This window comes from Nestor notabilis, unplaced genomic scaffold (assembly GCF_000696875.1).
Source record: "Nestor notabilis isolate BGI_N333 unplaced genomic scaffold, ASM69687v1 scaffold8067, whole genome shotgun sequence".
NCBI classification, from domain to species: domain Eukaryota; kingdom Metazoa; phylum Chordata; class Aves; order Psittaciformes; family Psittacidae; genus Nestor; species Nestor notabilis.
In genome coordinates, this window is record NW_009936865.1 from 47,731 (window position 1) to 66,885 (window position 19,155).

A 19,155-nucleotide genomic window follows, 5' to 3' on the forward strand; every position below is an offset into this window, starting at 1 on the left:
GATTCCCTCAGCACAGCTAGCACTGGAAATTCCTCTCAAAATGCCACAGTCCACAGCATCACATATTACAGGCTGCAGTTCACTGAACATTTTAATGACTTACCCTCTCTTTCATTAATATTTAGGGCAACGATAATGACACCCTTAGTTAAAATGCAGATTGTCCCAGTAATTTGAAACTAAGCTGCAAACTTGCTCTTTTGTCTGTAAGTATGTATTTAAAGCAAGAGCAACAGCTACTCTTCACTATCCCAAATTCTTGGCAAGTGATGTCTTGAATTATCTGATCATGCTGCTGGATCATATGCAAGAGTAATATTTACCATTGTGGAAGTTCCTGTTCTCTTACCCAACCACCTAGCTGGCTTAGAAGCAAAGCCTGGCTTGGTACAGCCAGAGATCTATACCTGGCTAAAAGATAGTTTCCCTGCGTGGTATAGACGACAGACTGCAGCTGTGAGCATGTTTCAGTAGAGATACCAGCCTTTGAAGTTTGATTTTGCAAGAAGGGGTGTTACAGGTCTAACACAAGGATGCTTGGTCTATTTATGATTGAGGTACCTGGAGGAGGGGAGTTTGAAGTTTGATGCCCTAGTCACAACCCAGCCAAGGTGATATGTTTGCCCAGTGGTTATGATAATGATAATGTGTACTTCTAAGCAAAGGACTTGAGGATGTGCACTGTAAGACTCCCTATGACCCCTACCCTTACTATGTATTAGGTGTTTTACACATTTGACAACTTCTATTTTGCTTCTATGCATATCACACCATGGATAATGGTGTGGGAAGCTGGCATACTGTGAGAGCTGGATCAGCTTTTACACTGTAGTACCCTCTGCTTAGACAACCTGACTACCCATTCACTCCACTGCCTTGCTTCAAGTGCAGCTAACACATTTTCTCCAAAGGAAGTCACAACAACTTCAGAGTAACCACCAGGGAATTTATGCATGAGCAGATGATGGTGGAAAATGGAAAGGACAAGAAATCCACCAGATGCCAAGGGGGGTGTCCCACAATTTCACAAACGCCTGACACTGCTCTGCAGGCCCTATTCAGGCTGCATGAGATGAACCTGCCCTTATTTGCTGTCTGTCACCCTGAACAAGAGGAATCTGTCCTTCTGTGTCCTTGGCTCCAGCATCTTTCCAAGCAAGTTCAAACCTCTCTGAAAACCCTGCTTAGAATAAGTTTTCACGAGCAAAAGGCCTAATCATACAGGTCCTTTTCCTCTGCCTTGCTGAACCTTTGGAGAAAACACAGTAGTTCTTGCAAGTTTTAGTTTAGTGTTAATTTTACCTACAGGGAGTATGATCTCAACAGGAATAAATAGGGCTATTTGAAGCTAAAGTGATACTCGGTGACAAGCCACATGATGGAATCAGCACTTAAATCTAAGTCACACACCATTATAGAAATACGCTAAAAGACGTGATGTTACCTCCTATCCAGGGTGTTAATCACCATTAAGTTTCTGCAGTCTTATTAAAATACATTAAAACAAATCAGTAGCATTATTACAAATTAAAATAAAAAATATTTGAGGTTCTAAACTGTCTCTGTTTATACCACCCTGACTGTGTGACAATTACTGGGTAAGTGTTGTCCCCTGTGAGGGAAGGAACAGATGGCAGCCTGCTAAAAAGCACATACTGTATATCAATTTATTAATTACTAAATGCAATCTGCTAGACGTTCATCACAAGATACTTTAGCTATTAAATTTCAGAGGGATTAGAAATTCAAAACAAATTATTTTAATAATAATTAACTTAGCTATATGTATTGCAAGCATGTTATTTCCTTAGCTTAAAAGCCTGAAATGATTGGGTGCCATCTGTCTAACTACCATTACATCTTTTTTAATATCAAAAACGCATTTTGCTTAGGTACACAGATGAACTCACAAAAATGATACAAATGTAATGTTATGGGCATAGCAGGACACTTAGAAATCTTACCCTATTGGTTGATTACTAGAGCACAGGACTTGCCTTTCTAGGACACTGATTTGTCTCTGAGAAGCTGGCTTGAAAAGTCATTACCATTTGTTAACTCTTTGATGGTGTACCTAACATGCTGATGGTTTTCTACACAACTCTGCAAAGGCCCAACTATGTCACAAAGTCAACTCCACAGCTGCCATTTGCTGGCACTATCAGACAGAGAAAGTAAGCACTATCTGGGGGACAGGAAAAAAGGCCTTTACTTGGGAGGGACATGGGAAGAAGGGCTTGGAAGTGCTTGTTTACCAAAGACAGGACCTAGGAACTCAGAAGAAGTAAGGTTCTCCTTCGAAAGTTATTGCACTATGCCTGGATTCCTGATGGGAGGTACTACCAAAAAATCCTTTTAAGTAAGGAGTACTGCCAGATGAAAGCAAATAATCTTCATCACCAATACCTTTGACCCAAAAAAAGGAACCAGCTTCGTCTTCAAAAAGCTTTCCTTTAAGAATCAGTGTTCCCACCTGCAGCGGGACAAAATTTCTTCTAATTATGTAGAATGTGACTATAAATCTGAGCAGAATTTAGACCAATGGCTCTGACTGCCCTTTCAGCTGTCTCACTACTAGTTGGGCAATGTTGTGCAAGGATCTTTTTTAGAATATTGACAAGGACAATGGCTTTAACACAAGACAGGTCTTCTGAACATCGGGCTACTTCACCTACATGATAGGACTTCTACCACAGTCATAGTCCTGAGTGCCAGCTCTTTTTAGAGAAAGAGGGCAAGCAGATCACTAAAAGATGATTGCTTATTTTTAAGCCTTCTTTGCTAGTATCAAGTTGTAAACTTGGGGAAAAAAACCCAAAACCTATTTGCACATAGAAAGCACCTTGAAGACAAAATTGTAAAAGCTCATCCTTCATCACATTCATATAAACCTACCAAATTTAATCTTCCTGAGGGTACATTATTGGGTCAACACAATTCTTTTTACAGGAAGAACATGAAGGGTTTCATGAGAAATAAAAATTGAAAATTCATGTTCAAAAGAAAATGTTTTGTGCTAGCTAGCAATCCACCTCTATGCACACGTGACAGCCTGAGAATCATTTTTCATGCTCCAATCTACCAGTTGTGGAAGTACATCCAGCAGGCCAAATAGTGTTGCAATTTGCAACTGGCTGAGATGAACCAGAGCCTGTAACTTCCCTTTTCACCAGTTCTGCCTCAAACTCTAACAAATCGCTGTTTAAACAAAGTGGATCAGGATCTGATTTTATGACTGTATTCTTCAGAGCAGGGAAATTCCAGACCAATTCATATGCACATGTCAAATGCAAATCTAAAGCACCCTGCATCTTCAGATGTGATCTCAGCTGAGCAACTTTCCTAGGTCTGAGTCCCCAGTCTCTGACATTGCTTTCTATAAAGGTGTAACATAATGGTAGTGTAACAAGGGGTTTGAAGTTTCTTGAACTTCTGAATTAACAATCCATACTCTACTTAGAAGTGGTTTCAGGATAACCGTTTCCACAAATGAGCGATAGCTTGGTTTCATAAATGTAATTTTTATTATGCTAACTGAAGGTTCAGACTTCTGAGATGAGCAAAATGAGTAATTTTCTTACAACCCCTTATTAATATTGTGTCATCAGAGCATAGAAAATGGAAATTACTTATCCAGAATGTCAGAGGGCAACTAGATAATTGTTTCACCCTTAAAAATTATACTCCTTCATCTCATTCAGGCATGCTGAAAAAATTCTCCCACTCTCAATTCTTTTCCTAAAATCTATGATCTTTGTAGAAGTAAATATAATTTGGGAGAGAACGTGGATCAGTAGTTCCACAGGCTTTAGGATTTTTGTGGCACATGACAACTTCTAAGGCAAGATGTTGTCCAAAATAGTCTTTGAGGAAGGCGACTTTTATGGGTTTTTTAATTGGTTCTAAATCTACTCTCTTTTTTCTAAATCTACTCTCTTTTTTTTGACACAAAAACGAATCTATTTAACATCATACAGTTTGGGAGTAGGAGGAAAAATCTGCATCAAGTCAGGTTTTGGAATCATTAATGAGTTTGTTCTGTGTCTGGAAAACAGAAGAGAACAGTGTGAACCACAAATCTCAGCTGCACGTGAAGCAAGCAGCTAATTTCAGCAGTGGAGACTGTCACTGGCAGAGCTGTAGCAACTCAAGAGCAAAACTCAGATGCCTTCCCAGTACTTTCCTTCACAGTTCAAAATCTACCAGCAAACAGTATATCTCCTGCACACAAATCACAATGCTTCCTGAACGTATACTAGTAGCTGCACTCATTCATTCCATGTGTGCAAGCATCACTGTTGCATACACAGCCACACTAATTGTGTACTTAAGAAACATAGCAAGCATTGATTCTGTAATTAACATCTTGAAATGTAAATCCTAGGAAGAAAACACAAATGTCTAAGCTAACATTTTTGCTTGGTTGCTGGCTCTCTCTCACCCTGGTGTTCTTCTACTTCCATTGCTGCTTCCTTGTACTTGCAAGCAGTAGCTGTACCTAACCCACAAGGCACAGAAGCTCCCCATGCAATTCGGTTCCCATTTGTGTTCTCTTAGCCAAGAGTATGATACTAAACTACTGGGCCTGGGTGGTTATTATATCTCAGCATATCCTGGCTTTCTCCAAAAGACAACAGAGAAGGCTGGGCTACGACGAGCTATGGTCTAGTCAGTCCCATAGGTGGAACAACCAGGGGGTCAGGACTATGGCGTGTGCCAGGGAGCACCTCTACCCTATGGGTCTTCCTCTGCCCAGGTTCCTGCCCTTTTTCTTCACTAGATCCCAAACAATGAATCTCCATCCTCAACAGGGTCAGCAGTCCCTTGGAAGTTTGATTCTAACTCTAAATTTCCCTAACTTGTAATGTCTTTGATGTTTTTAATGTCTCCTTGCAGCATTATTACAGTTATTTCAATAATGGAACATAAACAATTCCAGATACAAAAATATCGTGAGTACAAAAATATCCTTCAGTTTTTGGACAGAGCAGAGTTCAATAATCAAAGCAACAGTGGATTCTATCCTTTGAAGGACTGCTTTCAGACACAGAAAACGACTCAACATGCTGAAGATTAGTTAACTGTTCTGCAGAAGTATACCCCAATATCCAGTTTAGTGACGAAGGTGGACAGGGACAGTACTAATTCAGTGTGTCACAAATCTCTCAGATGTATCCAAAAAAGAAAAAGGGCTAAGCAGGATTTTTAATTTCTGGGTGTTTAAAATATTATTTCTACCTAACATTAAGAACAAAACCCAACTGTTTTCATATTGAACAGAAGCAGAAGCACTTCAGTTGGTGCAAAGGCACTTGGAAGACAGCCAAATGGATAAAGGGCTAACATCACAGAACTGCTTCAGGAGGAAGTGGGTATGTTGTCCCTTCTTTATTCAACACCCAGGCAGTGTACACCTGGGGCCAAGGGACCTAGATTCAATTCTTTTTGCCTGAAGTGAACTGAACCTACATATTCCACCTTCCAAGATAATGCACAGGTAGCAAGGAGAGACCATGAAATCTCCTCAACTGATGCTATTCTGTTTTGTGTAAATAATTAAAATTCATTGGCATGCTGAGTCCCAGCTAACAAAGCCTTCCCATAGGGTACATCCTTCCAATTGCTCTCTTTGTCCCAGGCTCAATGAATATTTTAAGTGAGAACAAAAGCAACAGCAATGGCAAAGGGAGAGCCTTCCTGGACCTCTCTTACCAAGAGATGGTGGCCCTGGGTTATGCCTCCTGCACCAAATCAAGCAATGAGTATATTTGAACATGGACCTTTAAGTCTTCAGTGAGCAGCCTACCAACAAAATGCATGTTCTGGCCTACTTTTCTCCAAACTGCTCATAAAATCATCCAAAGAATCCCCACATCTGTCAGTCAGCTGCCAATCTCTTCCAGACCAACACAGGAACACTTACAAGAGACTTTAACGGGGATTTTTGTATCCAATTGGGAAATACTAAGGGTGGGAAAAAAAAAATCCCAACAGCATCCAAATGCTTCTAAAATTGTTCCAAAAATAAAAGTCAGATGTGGACTAAATTACTGTCATCTGTCTCCTATAAGAACTGCATAGCCGTACTGAGGCACTCACAGAGAGCAGCTGTAGTGGAGTAACAGGCTAGGTAAAGAATGGGGAAGGAGAAGCAAACAAAGCCTGGGAAAGAGCATGATGCAATCTCAGGAAGAGGAGCTTCAGAAACAAGTCACCAGTGAAGGTAAGAAGAGGAAGTGTTGGGGCAGAAAAAGACACTGCTCTGAAAGAAAACAAAGGTGATATTGGCCATGTGCTAGCAGCAGCCCAGGAATTTACTGATAACATCTCATTAAAAGGTAAGGAAATGCCTCCCCTTTACTCAATGCATGAAGAAAGAGGGAGCTAGCTCCTGATTTTTGGAAAGTTAACTGTTATGTTTATCTACACAGTGATACCATTGATCTTTCTCCACAAAAGCACATTTCCGTGTAGCTATACAAGATTTTTGATATGTATGAACTATAACACTTTCTTAATACAAGCAAAGACTAAAAATAAAACAGCTTTTCCACGTCTGTGTATATCTCACATTTTTCATTCTATATGTGGTCTTGATAGTAGTATCAAAGATAGAATTAAGATAAAATTACGTTGGGTTGTTCTTCTTAATCCTTGGAAGGAGGTTAAGATGCATTCAAAGATAGGAACATTTCTACTAGTATCAGCTGTGCTACATCCCCTCTTTGAATTTACAGCTTTGAACAAAACCACATAAAATATTTCACAAAAACAGATATCATAAGGCACATTATACATTTTAGGTAACACGTTTGACCAAGGATAAAGTAGTAACTAGATGTTGTAGACATTAAGGAAATGAATGCAAAAATTCATTGTGAACAGACATTTCCAGGAGCAAAATACAGGTGAAATAGCGATCTATGTTGCTGGCAACTAAGGAAAAAATTATATAGGTCAAATCTGAAAGAACAACATTGGTCAAATGCGTGCTACAACCTATTCCTGTACAAATACTGTTCCGAGATGGTCAGATAACACTGCAAAGTTAAAGCTTATTTTTAAGTTGACATAATTATTCCTTAATTCATGCAGTATAGAGCAACCATGGACACAAAACTGACACACATAGAGTAAAAAAGAAAGACTGAAGGCAAGCATAACTGGGGCTTGGTACTCACCTCCTTCTCCTGACCCAGAGCCATTATCTGAAAAATAAACAGAGGGGGAGAAAAAAAGAAAACAAATGAAAATATTGCTCCAGGAGCAGCAGTTTGCTCAGGAACTTGTCACTGTAAAAACATTACACAGATGATACATTTCATGAGCCAGGTGTGAAAACAAACACCCGACATCAAGTCTGGCATCCTTTAATACAGTTTGTTCATGCTTATTGTGCCCTTCTCTTTGTCTTCCCTGTCAAGATATTTTTATTCAAGGAACAACATCACTCAACACTGAAAACTAAATTGCTTTCTTAGCCTTTTTTAAACTGTTAGAGACTAAAATCTGTTAAAACCAAAAGAGATTAAAGGTACAGAGTGTAGTTTTTTGAATATTTGGGGGTTTTACCCCCTGGCCCTGGGAGTGTTACATGAAGGAATAATAAATAAATCACCTGACTGCAGAAGTACCTCCAGAAGACTGGTCCTCAAAGTAAAGTTGGCTTAAGTCATATAATGACAAAATAGCTCCTCTCAGCTGAGTCAATCACTTCATATAAGGATGCTCTAATAACATAGTTACTTCATTCACATTAGATTTACTGGGTTAGCATCTCATGAGTGATGGCTTCTGGCTGCAACCCCTTTGCATTAGCAGTTCAAGTGTCAGCAGGACTTGAGCTTCCTCACCACCCCAGGCCAACTAACTCCAATCCAGGGCATTACAGAGCTAGCTAAGGATTTTGCACAGGGATGTGCATCCCACTGGGCAGTGCTCTGCATATGCCTTCAGTTAGGATGGCAGCACAGACCAGCACTTAAAAATGTTCTGAGTCACAAACCTCCCCCAGTCTTTCTTGCTCGAAGGAGGTGGAGAGGAGAGGATGGGATGGCAGCTACTGTCAGTGAATTGCTCCCCATCCCTATTAGCTCAGCTTCTCTGGAAGATGAGGAGCAGAACACACACCTGCTCATCCCACACCTCTCCTTTTATGTCTGCTTTGGTGATGGAGAAGGCAGCTGAATTTATTTCCATAAATCTGAAAGAAGGAGACCAGACAGAAAGCGGAGTCTTACTTCCACATATGAGCTCGTTGCTCACACTGGAGGAAAACTAAACCTCTTGTTTGCTCAGTTCCCTCCCTGCCTTTTCTTTAAAGAGCTATATTTCTAAGAACAATTCCTTTAGCCTGTGGGTGAAAGTGTGAAATTCCACATTCCTGGGTCACTTCACACATTAAAAATAATCTCCTGTCACATGGAGTATCAGGAATAGAGAGGGTTTTTTTCCTCTGCTTAAATTTTCCTTTCTCTCCTCCTATACTACTATTCTGTGTCTAGTAGGCTGAGCTTATCACCTTGGAGAAATGAATGCAGAAACAGAAGGGCTCTTGTTCCATCTATAGTGACCCACTTTACTGACAAAGCAGACAATCTCCTATAAAATGTCACTGTTGAGTCACTGAGGAATATGCCTTATTGATGCGGTACTGCTCCATTAAGAAATCCAAAGTAGTAAAATTTACTTATACGAGCTAAGTATATAGGCTTATTTGTAGTGATGGAACTGTGTCATAAGCTGTTCCTGGGGAGAGAAGGCTGACCTACAAATATGCATCAGTTCGACATGTAATTCATAGAAAAAACAAAGGCTAAAATGCCTCAAAGAAGCTTGACTTGTTCCATATTTTTATTTCCAGCTCTCACTCTCTGACTGCTTTCCCCTGCGCATTCAACCCCAAGGTGAGAAATGCCACTCAGCTCCAGCATGAGTGGCTCCAGTCATAACATGAGGTGCATATGAGGTGGCAAGGGAGGTACCATCACAAACACAGTACAAGCTGTAACGAGAGAGCCAAGTAAATGATGGAATTGATGCTCAGACCATCTGTCTCTATAGGTCATGGTTTGACATAGATGAAGTCCACAGGCAAATCTGTCTCCACTTGGCAGGATGATATAGTAACAGGACATCCATTTACGCTTCTCTGAGCTTTCAGGTCTCAAGAAACCATAAGAAAGAGAAACACTGCATCATTTTCAACTTTTCACTGGGAGCCCATGCCTCCCCTGTGAGGCTAGAAGCTGTACTAGGACTCCTGTCTCCAAGGTAACTGTGCTAAACTAAGCTGGTGCTCCTGATTTTTCCTGAGCCTTGGCTAGATACTCCCAAGCAGCTGCTGGTTAAAAAAGTAGCATTTTTTACAAGCTTACTTGGAGAAGCAGCCTTGCTCTTTTCCAGCCCTTAACCAATTCAGGATTTCCAAAAGTGGTCTCCATGCACCAAGAGCTGGCAAGAAATATGCTCAAACAAGTGGGGAAGCTGGACAGAAATAACATCACCCCAGTCACAGGTCATTAATTAGAGAGTGTATGACTGACCTCTCTCTTTACTTAAGCCATCCCTTTCTAAATAGGCTTATAAAAATACGCTTATACACAAATGTACAGGCTTCTGCTGTGAGCTGCTTTTATCCGTGAAGGAGTTTCTGGATAAAATGCATAAAGAAGCACTTGGATCAGACACAGCATCTGAATGCTGTAAGCGCTAGGCTGCAGTCAGAATCTCTTTTTTCCCCAGTTCTTTCTGAACAGGAGACATTTCTGTACTGCGGGACTGCTCCGGTGCCGAGGCAGAAGCCACACTCTTCAAAACCAAAAGAGCCTGCAGGCTCTCTCATTCAGGAGGGATGGATTTTAACTCAAACTAGCATGAAAATTGAACCCATCTTTTCCCTAAAAAGCCAGCTCCAAACTGCTAAGTACAAAGAGGAGGACAAACAATCCAGAGACAAATTTTAAGCAAACAGACCCTTCCATGAGCCACTCACTCCTAAGAGAATAACTCCTTAAATCTAACAAAGATATAGTGTCTGTTTCTAGTTCTGCAAATAGCTTGGTTTTTTGTTTATACCTTAGAAATCCCAACAGAAAGCAATGGACTGTGCCTTCCAAATGTATGGACTATGCTGAGAAGCTGTAAGTACAATATATCAAGTACTACATCATTGTGTGGTTACATTTTCATGTGCATATAATATAAATCTGGCAGCAGTCAAAGTTGTGGCTCTGTGTGCGGGCTAACAGGAGCACACATTTAAAATGAATTGTAAAGGTCTATTTCTTATTTATGAAATTAAGTTATTTTATTTAGACTAACAAAAGACAGTAAGTTCACCAACCAAAGGAGGCAGAAGAAATCAAGGGTCTTGGTGACACTCCTCTTCAATGCTCTGAGCACCCGACCGTGCTCTCTTCCTGGTTTCTTAATTCTGTTTAGCAACCCAGTTTAGGATAACCTCCAGTAGAGAATAGTATAACATGAATGAATTTCAGTGTAATGTCACCCTTTGTGAACCAAGTTGTCAGGTCAGCAGCAAGACCAGTGATGCTACGAGTATGGCAGAAGTCCTGGTGTGGATATTGCCATCTCTCCCTGCTTGCTGCATGGTCCTTTCTCTGCATTTGGTTGTGGGCTGAACTGCAAACAGGGAGCTGATAAGGGTAAGAAGTAAAAATAGAAGAAAAGGAAAAAGGCTGGGACAGTGCTCTGATCTGGTTCACAGCATAATCCCACAAAGCAAGGAGGAGAAGCTGTGGAAGGTGGGAAGTACTACCAGCAAGGACTTCGCTTTGCAGCCCTGCCTGTCTCGATCCAGTCGTGAACCGGATGATTCCTCTATGAGTGGAAAAGGCCAGGTAGGTGTAGACCAAAATCGTTTGATTTGACCCAGTGTTTCTCAAAGATATATTAAGGCATTAGGCAAAGAGAACACTAACGCTGCATTTTACTCATTTTCCATGTTTCTCTGTGTATTGCAAAATGGGGCTATACGCTTTGTCTAAATACCCATAGACCCTCATAGAATCATAGAACAGTTAGGGTTGGAAAGGACCTTAAGATCATCTAGTTCCAACCCCCCTGCCATGAGCAGGGACACCACACACTAAACTGTGTCGCCCAAGGCTCTGTCCAGCCTGGCCTTAAATGCTTCCAGGGATGGAGCATTCACAACTTCCTTGGGCAACCCATTCCAGTGCCTCACCACCCTCACTGTGAAGAACTTCTTCCTTATATCTAACCTAAAGTTCCCCTGTTTAAGTTTAATCATCCATAACTTGTGCCAGGTATAATTAGCACAGAAACACCTCTGTAAATGCAGATATTTGAAAAAAAAATCCACAACATCCCTTCATTACAAAATGGGCTTTGACAGTATTAAGTCTATTACACAGTCCTGAAAACCTCAGTCACGCACTCTCTTACATTTCTCTAAACCACCACTTTTAATGTCAAAACTTGCATTTGGTTCATTCCTAAAGCACCTGTGGTTGAGTCTTTTTTTAACTTTGCCTATTTTAGGATCTTGCAACTCTGACAGCACTTGGACAAAAGAAATAAATATATAAATATGCTGCTAAATCACCCGTGACCATAAAAATTTAATCAAAATGTTACCTGCCAAGAAATAGGTCTGACTAAATCAGCATAGTCTGTTCCAGTGCTGCTGCTTCAGAAGGCATCAACCCCTAGCAAATGGGAAGTATTTCACTCTTGTATGTGATTCAGAAGTCTGACGTACTTTAAATACTACATAGCTGTTACAACACCGTGGGGGAATTTCATCCTGTTGTCTCAGGGTGAGGCATCACCAGGATGAAGCTTTGCTTTCAAAAACTGAAACTCAGATAGGAAACCAGTGAATCTGTATTTAGCTCCCAATGAGGTCCCAGAACAAAGCAGTTTCATAGCACATTTGGAGGTGCTCAGTGAAAATGAATTTGAGCATTTGATTCTCCATTATATGTGTAACAGATCAAGGGTACAAGTACATAGACTCCTCAATGAAGCATGAGCCCAGGAAGGGAAGGAAAAGGTTCCAGGTGATGGTTTTTATCATCCAATATTCTCAGGCCAACCAGAGTACACCAGACACTCGGGGAGCAGCAGGTACTGTTCTGGTAGAACAGTAACTAATTCACTGCAGCACCTTAAATTGCAGCATTGTAAATGCAGCATGCAGCCTGAATCACATCCTTAGTTTCAAAAATATGTTTTCAGTACTTTCTGGTCAACGGTGTCTCAGCACATGTTTTCATCTATTACACTAAGTACTAAAAATGATGCTGTTCTCTGGGTTTACGTAGGACTTAAAGAGAAGGAGAGGAAGGTTAAAAAAAGAAATCCCAGTCTAGCTGAGTAACTTAGGAATTAGTTGCCAGCAACCTGAGGCCAAGGAGAATCAATTTTTCATTTCAAAATGTCTTTTTCTTAGTCAGGTAGAATGCATGCAAAAAACCACCACTTTGTTGTTGTTCCCAAAACATTACCATAGTATTCTGTTTTAGTGAGGGAAAGAAACTTCTGAGCTGTGAGTCTGTTTCTCAAAATAATTTGAGCATGAAATAAAAAATAAAACCCAACAAACTTATATATCCTCAGTTTAAACCTTCATACCCCTTGGATGTTGCTACAGGAATATGTGAGTGCTCCAAGACTGCAATGCAGTTTTGTCCTATTTCTGCAGCGTCTGGAGATAACTTACATGTGTGAGATTGGGAAAGAAGGTAGACTCAGTCATCTGCCTGAGGTGTGCTGGAATATGTGGTTGAGCTGGGCACAAAACACAAGTTTCATCCAGAATTAGAACAAATATCATAGATTGTTTTGGAACTTAGTAAACAACCCCAGATCTCAGCATAGGTCTGTGCTGCAGCAAAGTCATTAGAGCAGCTTGTGTAAAACAGCCACGCTGCATTTAATTGAGGTAGCTCTGGGACTGGCAGCAACAAGGACTTGGCCTAGGTACACTGCCCATATATTTACTCTTCTTTCCACATAGGATGTTGCAGCTACCCACGAGTTCCAGGCTGCTACTTCTAAATCGCCAGCGATATCGAGACTAGCCAACATAAAGCCAGCTAGGAGTGTGCACCTGACCCATGGTCACGCTTTTGGCTGCCATATAGATGTAACCTTCCTTACGTTAATCCAAGTAACTGTTATGCCTCAAACGATGAGGGACGTCCTACAACTTAATTTTTTTGTGTGTTATTTATGCACCAAAAATGCAGTTGTTTATGATACTGAGTCATTTAATTTAATACTGAGAAAGCCAGCCGTGTGTCTTGTCTTGCCAGCTTTGAATCTGTCCAGAAGTCCAGAAGACATCTGGTGGGTAATGCTTCCATGTCCAAGAGCATGTTGCAATATTCAAGACAGTGAAAACATGTCCCATGTATTTAAATGTGGAAAATCTGTGTTTTAAGTGTGTGGAAAGACAGAAAAGGCCAATCCATTAGAAATGTGAGGTAGAATGAATTTGTAACAGTTATGCATCCCCTCAGTGTAATGACCTAAAGTGAAATTAGTCAAAGATGATGCCTTGGATACAGGTAGAGTGGTAGTCAGGACAATCAGTGTCACTTGCTGGATGTCACACTAATTCGCTACATCTGAAAAATGAGTCCTGAAGAAATTACTAATTTGGACCCTGCCCCAAATTTGTGGTAAGCTTTTTAATGAATATCAAGGCTCCTCTATACATGCAACAGAAGCATTCATGAACTGTTTTCTCAGGTAAAATATTTCTGCTTTTAATGTTTATTTATTAAACTGTTAGCATAACACAAGATATATCAGATTTCTTCTATACAGAAATATTGTTGAAGAGGATTGCTAAAAGAAAAAAGAGGAATATTTCCATATTATTTTATCCTATGAAAGTTAAAATCTTTGGAATTAAGGTCAAAACTAAAGAGTTAACCGTATAACTTTGTTCATTAGTGACACAAAGTGATGTTTTACATACCAGAATAACAAGGTCCTCTTGATACCACTGTTATCTCTTTCTGATGCTTGCAAGCAGCTCTCCTGAGGAAGCATTGATTTTGGTAAGTGTCTCCATTTGATCCACAAACAGGAATATAGTTTGTGTGACACTGAAAAAGAAATAATAAAGTAACTGAGTCATACAAAATCATGAAATAAATCTCAACTGCATATTAATATACAGGAAGATAGTTGTGTAAATATGAATTACTAGCAGCAACTTATAACCCTGTTCACTAAAGGAAGATTTGAAATATATTACGTTCTCAATATCACTGTATTCCTTTCGGATTACTGAAATAATAGTCCAACTCCGTAAGGGCTGAACATAAGAATTCAGTAGGAAAGATTAAAAGAACAAAATAACTATGGTGGGATTTAGTAACATCTAGAGGGAATATGACAAGCATCTAGAAGTATTTGAAGGATAAACACTGTGGAAGGAGAAAATTTCTTTAAGATAATACAAGAATGTATGACTAGGTACAAGGGGATGAAACGGAGCAAAAGAAAATTTAAGGTGAACAGAGCTTAAGGGGAGATTTGCTGATCTTTTTGTCTACAGAATGGTCTTTCAAGAGAGATGGAAAATAACCACCATCCCCATTAACTTAATGAGTGTCATGAGTCTGCTTCACTTGGTCAAAAATTACTATACTGAAAAAAATAAGCTCAAAGTCAGTAGCATTGGTACACTTCATAAAAAGAAAGAAAGAAAATTTATCATTCAGAATGGCTTTGGCAGGAGCACCCTGTATTTTGCTATTTTCTTACATTGTAAGAAAGATGGATTATATACCCTTTGTACATACAATGTGCATTAAAATGTTGGGAAACACAGTAAGAAAGACCACCAATCTGCCTAACATCTGCGAGTGCTGCACCACTCTCTGCTGAGCTAGAGATCCAAACCCCACTTCAGTGCACAGAAAAAGATATTGCCCTATTTGGGCCTGCAATGGTAACTCTAATTCCAGACACCTTTTCCACCTCCAAGCCCCAGGGCAACAAGAAGCAAGGAATAAATACACAGACTAGTCACCAAATTTCTTAATCATACGAAGTGTATGATTAAACTGGTACAATTCAACCAGTGAGAGTTCACACAGAAACAGCAACATTAGTTAAGCTGAACTGCCCCCAAAAGGGCAAGAGTTTCTTCTCCAAATTCCAAATGACACACTCTGCCACAACAGTTTCTTTGTGCTTTGGCAATACACAAACCTCAAAATACTCAATCTTTAAAACATAATTTTGAAGGGAATTATCCTCCCTCTTTTGCCATCCTGCTATAGATGACCAACTGACAATGAACTAAGCATGCATGGACAGAAATAAATCATGCTGCCAGGTCTGAAAATGATTTCTAACAGTTTTGCAATATTTTCCCATAGTAAGCAGCTCTCAAACATTCAACCACAGCCATCAGTCCTGTCACATCTCATACTGAACAGTCACTTCTAGGGAATAATTAAGCAGGTGACTCTTGAGGAGTGCAGTACTTTCCAATACCTAGCTCTCTATTCAATCTTAAAGTTGATGTGCGATGCTTTATAGTTTCAGGTTTCTGTCCTGAAGATAGAAAATGAGAGGCAAAGTGATTCTTTTTTTTACAGTTTGGTAAGCCTTTAGCAATTTGGTACAGGACAGCCAAAAGTTCCCATGCAAACATCCTTTAGCAGTAGAGTTGTTTTCTTGTGGGAAAACTCTCTAATAGCTTGAATGACCAAAAGGATGAGCATCTCTTCATGTATGGGATCTGCTTTGCATAGTGTACCATGGGAAAACCCATCCGAGCTCCATCCAATGCTACATGACTGCAGGGTGCCCAGCATCTGAAGGGATGTAAGGTTTACTTGCTGTGTTCCTTTTCCTATCCTGTCTTATTAAAGCAGTTATCTTATTAAACCATTTGCTGTTGAGCTTTTCTTACTGAGATCAAAAGAGCCCCACACCAGCTCTCTCTCACCTCACCTTCATCCCCCCAGTCTATAACACACTTACTAGGTGTTGATCAGATTTTGATATAGGTTTTCTAAAACACCAATCAAATTACAGCAAAATGTCTTTCCGAAAGCTTGGTAAATGTGTGTTCCCCCCCCACCTCCATTATAGTAAAAAGATAAAATAAAATCCTTTTCCTGACTAGGCCTGAAGGAAGTCAGGATATCATCAAGGTCACTGCACGCAGAGCACAACTGAATCCTTCAGCACCTCTCCTGCGGTCTAACGTGTAAATCTGATTCTGGGGAGCCAAACTTTGGTATCTGACTTTATGACTTGGCAAGAGAAAGCCTACATGGTGTTCAGAAAGGTTGTGGCCTGCAGAGCTCTTGCTGACACAACATTATAGCTGTTCCAATGACAACACTGAAATTTGGCAGCCAGTCATCTCCAAAGGGGATCCTAGGAGGGAAAACTAACACTCATGAATTTTAGAAGACCAAACAGTGGAGAAATGCTGCCAGGCCAGAAGTGGTATCAGATAAGGAGGAAAAGGAAGGAGGGGGGATGCCTGGAAAGGAGCTGAAGCCTCTATGCATTTTTGTGGGGAATAGGATACAAACTTCAGGTAGAACAGGCTGATATCCCCACCTCTTCCTGTCATCACATGTTCAGCCGAACCACTGTACGCAAACGTGTCTAATTCCTTTCCAAAGCCTCGCAGTGTCAGAAAAAAAGATAGCTAGCTATCTGACAGTCTCGCACATAGAGAACCTAACAGTTTGGGCTGAGTGTTTATTGCCTGGGGTATTTTGGTGCTGCTAGTTGCAGACAAATAATTGAGGTTGAGAGTTATGAGAAGAATTTAACCTGTGATTTCTGAAAAATACCATACCTTCTCCTCACCCTTAGATATTCCTAAGAGTATAGGATAAATTTTTGAAGAACTACAAATAAATTTATATGTAGCTAAGGATAATACTGGTTTTAAAAACGGGCTCTTCAAGACAAAGTATCAGCTTATCACATGGGCTAGTTCTTTCTGAATTTTCATGACCTGCATATTAGGAAGTTGTAAAATTTACCACCTGCAGAAAATAAATGAAACCTTCACTTAGCCTAGGGTTTCATTTCCATTCCTTGGTTTTTTAATCATTACTGGCTTTTAGTCTTATTATATTTCATGAATAAACATTACAGAGCCAAGGCTGATGGATAAACCTCTTGTACAAATGTTCTCTTCCTTTAAAACGCAGTAAGATCCCATTGTTCTTCTGGGATTCAGAAAGCCCCAATGTGGGCACCCACCTGAACAACACAACTTCAAAAGCCAGCTCTGAAACACTGGAACCCAAAACCAGTGTAAGATCACATACATACTGTTGCTATTCTGGTTCCCCTTGATTTATTATTTACTGGAAACAGAATACATGATTATTTTTAAAACACTGAACGATAGCCCATGTCAGGGTTGGTTGATAACACTGCCACCTCTTCTAGCTTTACCAAGAGTCTCACAATATTTGATACATTTGTCCTGACTATACATTGCAAACAGAAAGAAACTCAGTATTCACTTTCCTCTAAAAAGTCAGGGGCGGGTGGAGGGGAAGGATTGCCATGACAGTTATAAAAACTGTAAACTAGAGGCTCAGAAACCAACAAAGCAAATTGAACTTGCCATTTACCATGTTTCAAAAGTTCAGAGGATGTTTTTATCAAATTTCTGCACTTCTATTTTTTTTCCTGAGTGGGACTAATTCACTGTTTTCATTCGTAAACTTTATGATCACTGGGGTTCCTGTTATTATCTGATTTTCAAAGTGCCTTAAGATTTTTCCTGGGTCTTATGTACCACATTTAGCCACCAGCAGGGCAGGAAGAGTCGTCCAAATACTAGGTATTAGAGTAAGTAATCCATAATAAGTACTGCATTTAATTTATAAAGCTCCATCTGGTATGTGTGACAATGCTTGGCCACTCTGCTTCAGTTCACCTTCCCTCCCACCTCAGGTCTTGGGGTAGGATAAGACAAAGTGAGGAGGCAGAGACAGTTGTCATCTAGCACTTCCCACCTCTGCTCATACCACCCTTAACCATTTGCTACATGTTCTTACTCCTTTCATAGGTCTGTTCTCGTCTATGATGATAATGATTCCGTTCTTCTGGAAATAATTGCAGAAACTCCGTTTTAATTCTCTCTCTACTGGGAATCCACTGAAGACAGAGCATCTCTCAGACATGCTCTGTCTTCACAGTTCCTCTTCACATCTCTCTATTATCATCCATCTTCATCTATTCATTTTTGAACCAAATGCCATAGATGTGGAAGTCATTATGGTCTATGCATGTGGTGGCCCTCTGTTCTTTCTCATGCTGTTCTGTGCTGCTGCCTGACTTTCTAAAACCATGCAGGGAGCTAACATGATGCTATACTCTTCACTTGCTCCCCGAGCAGACCCTGGTGAAGGTCAGTCATATACCATCCCAATCAGTGCCATTAAAAAGGGGGCTTATGGTTAGACTACATGAGCCTGTTAAGGAGCAAGGTTTTTAAAGCGGTGATTCTACCAATACTTCAATACACCTGAAAGATTGGCCAGAAATGGCAAATGAAAAGGTGAGCAGCCCTTACCTGGAACTGACACGCACATTTCAAGCCATCGCCCTCTTCCTTGCACACTCCTCCGTATTTACATGATGATTCATCACACACTCTTACGTCGGATTCCCTTACATTTAACTCTGCAATAAAAACAATAGAAAAAGGAAACAGAAAAGAAATTGTAAGAAAGATCCGTAATTTTGGGGACTGCCTTGTTCTCAAACCCACTGAGCCCCGCCACTGCCTTACCCCCATATAGAAATTAAAGGAAAAATGCCAAAGCTGGCCTTGCCCACACTGTTATCCTTCAGACTAAGTATAAACTGAAGTGTGTTTAAACTATTAGAATTTGCTTGCACTGTAGAAGCCAAGCTAATGAACCAGAGCCCTCTGTCTTAGCTGCTGCATAAAAACATGGAGCACAAACGCAGCTCCTGCCTCAGTAAGTGTGCTGCAGAGGTACAGATGGGAAGAGGGAAACCAAGGGGCTCTACACATCAACTGCATAGGCACTAGCTCCAGCACAAAGGTTGCTTACATGGCTTCAAGCTCTTTTGGGCATCACAGCCAAGGGTAGTTTTAAAGCAGATTAAAGACTTTTTTTGAAATAA

General features: G+C 40.3%; 1 protein-coding gene across 1 annotated transcript in view; it reads right to left on the reverse strand.

Annotated features, from left to right (window-relative positions):
- The window catches only part of TMEFF1 (transmembrane protein with EGF-like and two follistatin-like domains 1), a gene marked incomplete at its 5' end in the record, with an annotated part of 50,195 nt that extends 31,511 nt beyond the window's left edge, over positions 1-18,684 (reverse strand). Inside the window, 3 exons of the mRNA XM_010018559.1 lie at positions 7,182-7,208; positions 13,976-14,105; positions 18,575-18,684. Of these exons, the coding sequence (XP_010016861.1) occupies positions 7,182-7,208; positions 13,976-14,105; positions 18,575-18,684 (267 nt within the window). The remainder of the gene's footprint in view (positions 1-7,181; positions 7,209-13,975; positions 14,106-18,574) is intronic.
- Positions 18,685-19,155: the final 471 nt, after the last annotated feature.